This window comes from Morone saxatilis, unplaced genomic scaffold (genome assembly GCF_004916995.1).
Source record: "Morone saxatilis isolate NCDOM2014 unplaced genomic scaffold, NCSU_SB_2.0 Contig21, whole genome shotgun sequence".
NCBI classification, from domain to species: domain Eukaryota; kingdom Metazoa; phylum Chordata; class Actinopteri; family Moronidae; genus Morone; species Morone saxatilis.
Window position 1 is genome coordinate 9629655 of NW_023339774.1, and position 3336 is coordinate 9632990.

Genomic DNA, 3336 nt, shown 5'->3' on the forward strand with positions numbered 1-3336 from the left:
CAGCCACGCAGCTGATATGCTGTCAGTGTAAACACCGCCTAGCATGCCAAACACAGCTGTTCAGTGCGGCAGCCGTCACACGTTGCTCAGGTGGGCAGTGTGCACCAGGGCTTAGTACTTTAGTGTCTCTCTTTAAGATATGTATAATATTATTAGCTGTGCTATTTATTCGGCATTTTGTTAATATTCAAATACTTGTTAACACAAAGCATGCTGACTCATCATTGGCAAATCTGTATAGAGGTGGACAAAACATGAACAATACAAGCCCAGCAATAAAGACCATGATTCTGAGTCATAATATATTCACTGTCTTTTGAAATTGTCAGATAGTAGTATAATTCATTTTGTGTGATTACTTTCTCCCATGATAAACACTTTCTTGTTTCTCTTCTCTTCCTATCTCACACGCAGGTTCTGCTTTTTCCACATTTCTGTATTCTCTCTCAATGCACAGTCCACTACATGATGTCTTTGCCCCTTGCATGCCAGTCGCACTTTTATACTGTATATCTAGCAGGACTGGATGCACTTTTGTCCCACTTCCTTTTCATCTCTATGCCCACCTTGTTGGTGCACAGATGGCATCTTTTTGTGTGGCATGGTGGAGCAAAAAGCTCTGAGCTGAGTCCCTGGACACGTGTCAAATCTGCCCCCTCTGTGAGAGTCACTATTAGCACCAGAGTAGCTAATCGCCTACCATCACAGACTGGCTGCGTCTGGGCCTGTGTGCATGTTTATGTGTGCATGTGTGAAGTGGGAGACTCTGTCTGACTGTGCCTGTAAAGATGAAGGGCACATGTGTACATCCTGCATGTGGGGAAGTAATATAAAGAATATGAAGAGGCAACGCATGATAACATATGTGACGATGATAACAAGGTTGCAGCTGTATTGATCTGATACGGCTCTCGTATTCCAACACATGACTGATGTTACAGCCATTACAGACATTGTGCGTGTGATATGTAGCCCCTATATGACCAGCAGTGCAAAATACAAAACATTCTACCATAGATCATGGCCTGGTTCACCATTGATCATCATTGTGTGTGTGTGTGTCCTTGCAATACATTCTTGAACACCGCATGTGTAAATGCCATACCTGGTCATACTTGGATGCCTTCAGGTGGTGGTTGATAAGCTCAAGGTTCAGACGATTTTTCTCCTGCAAGGCAGCATGGAGCTTCGCTTTCTGAAGAATAAACAAGGGAAAGAAAAGAGAGTTTAGCGTGTTGTTACAGGGGAACTTCCTCATCGCTTTTACCCCTGAATGCATCATGTATGCAAGCCGCGTGGCGTAACTCCGTCTTAAAACTATTATATAAGCGACAGATGAAAGACACAGGTTAGTGCCGGTCCCTCCCTCCATCTGTATCCGTGTGTGTGTGGGGGGCTAAGCTTTTCTCTAAGATGCTGTCTGGAGGACAAAACCCACAGCTGCATACTGTCACCCTCCATTTGGTATGTGGCATTGGGAATGGAGGGGGGAGGCATGGGAAGAAACGAAGAGAAAGAGGGATGGAGGGTTAGAGGAAGGATGATGGGACGGAGGGAAGGCAGGAACGAGGAAGAGGAAATGGAAAAAAGGTTTGAGGGAGAAATAGTTCAGGAAAAAAAACGGAGCCGAGGAGATGAAAGGATGGAAGTCGAATGCTAAATAAGAAAATGAGTGCATAATGTGAGTTAAGATTGAGTTGCATACCACGTAAAAGGCTTGAAAAGAGGTGTGCAGTTCCTGTCTGCACTTTCTCCGCTGCCCAAATTCACATTCAGAAGTTGTCATGCCACTGGTGCTGCAGGTACTCAAGCATTACATAATTACGCCAGACTCAAACTAGGGCAATGCTCTCCTCCTATCACAGCTCTGAGCATTCAAGAGTGATTTCACTGCGAATGGTCATATCCTGGCACATAATACCACTTCATGCTATTGCACTGAGCTCATACTGTTGATTGTCATTCTCTGCATCCTGACTATAAGACGTGGATAAGTAATTTTATAATAGACGTCGGGGCTTTTCTTTTTTCAGCTTTGTCTTTAAACAAAAAGCAACAGTGGTCGATCACAGCTTTTGTTTTCCTTTTTACGTCAAGGAGGGTAAACAGTGGCTTCGAGACCAGTGGGGTTTTGTTTTAACATGCCTTATTTATCTAAAACTATTGCTTATTCCCCTAATAATAAGTAAGTAGATTTATAGTCTCCGAAAGAGGATTTCATCCAATTACCTTATAAATATGTTTATGTTTTAAAATAAACTGGCAAAAATGTAGATTTCTGAGTGACTGAAACACAATCTGACTAGCAAAAGATGCATTCTAGCTCCATAAAGCACAACTGTCTTATTTAGCATACACCATACACACAGGCAATATCCTCTCTAGTNNACTCGAGCAAAAGAGGAGTTCAAGCCTCGTACGCCAGCTTCTGCACAAGAAAAAGATTGTGCAGCTCAGAGGTTTATGATCAAATTTATCAGTACAAATCAAGGAACTCAATAAACCCCAGCTAAGAAGAGAATGGAGAAAAACAGACAAAGTGAGGGGCCAGCCAGGTTCATCCATCTCTTTGTGTGCAGGCAGAGAGACAGCCAGGGCTGTCGGAGAAAGACACAATCAAACCAAGACACAGGTAGAGAACAGACAAGGACAGGAAGACACAGAGACTGGTGAGTGAGTTCGCTTGCTGCTCTTATTGTGTAACGCTGTCGCCACAGCACATCGCTGCAGACCACAGAGCAGTTAGACTACTGAGCCACACCTAGCTACAGTAGCAGCCAGAAATGACTGGTAATTATGGAGACGCGGCACATCGTGAGGTACCAGCTGCATGTGTCCTCTGCACTGACACCCCAGGACATGGCCTTGTAGTTGACACCATAAGGAAGTGTAGTGGGGGGGGGTTTGGTGGGATGTAGAGATAGCTGGAAAGAAGGGATTTGAGGGAGGGAGGGACAATTGACACAGATGGGTAGGCGAATGAAAGACAGTTTAAAGTTGGGTTGAGGGTGCCACAGTATGATAACAAAAGAAACACAGAAACACGAAAAATTAAAACACAAAGGCTTCTTTTTTATGGGCCTCAGGAATGATGTCTGCTTCTCCACTTGCTCCTACTTCCAGTGAATCACACATTCACAGCTCTGCTTAACACTCCGTAACATCTTGTAAACACAGTGCTATAGTGCAAAGCCAAGGGAGACACACACACACATTTCTGTGCCAATTTAAACCTTCAATATGCACAAATAAACAGAGAAATCTGGTTCGAATATATAAAGGATATGATAATTTGGCTTCTCTTAAGAAAAACAACAATCTAACAGGGGATTTACA

The 3336-nt window shown here is 43.5% G+C and overlaps 1 protein-coding gene across 1 annotated transcript in view; it reads right to left on the reverse strand.

The window, feature by feature from the left end:
• The window catches only part of si:ch73-287m6.1 (RIMS-binding protein 2), a 58545-nt gene that overhangs the window by 26258 nt on the left and 28951 nt on the right, over nucleotides 1-3336 (reverse strand). The window contains exon 3 of the mRNA XM_035667384.1: nucleotides 1106-1195. Coding sequence (XP_035523277.1) covers nucleotides 1106-1195 — 90 coding nt within the window. The remainder of the gene's footprint in view (nucleotides 1-1105; nucleotides 1196-3336) is intronic.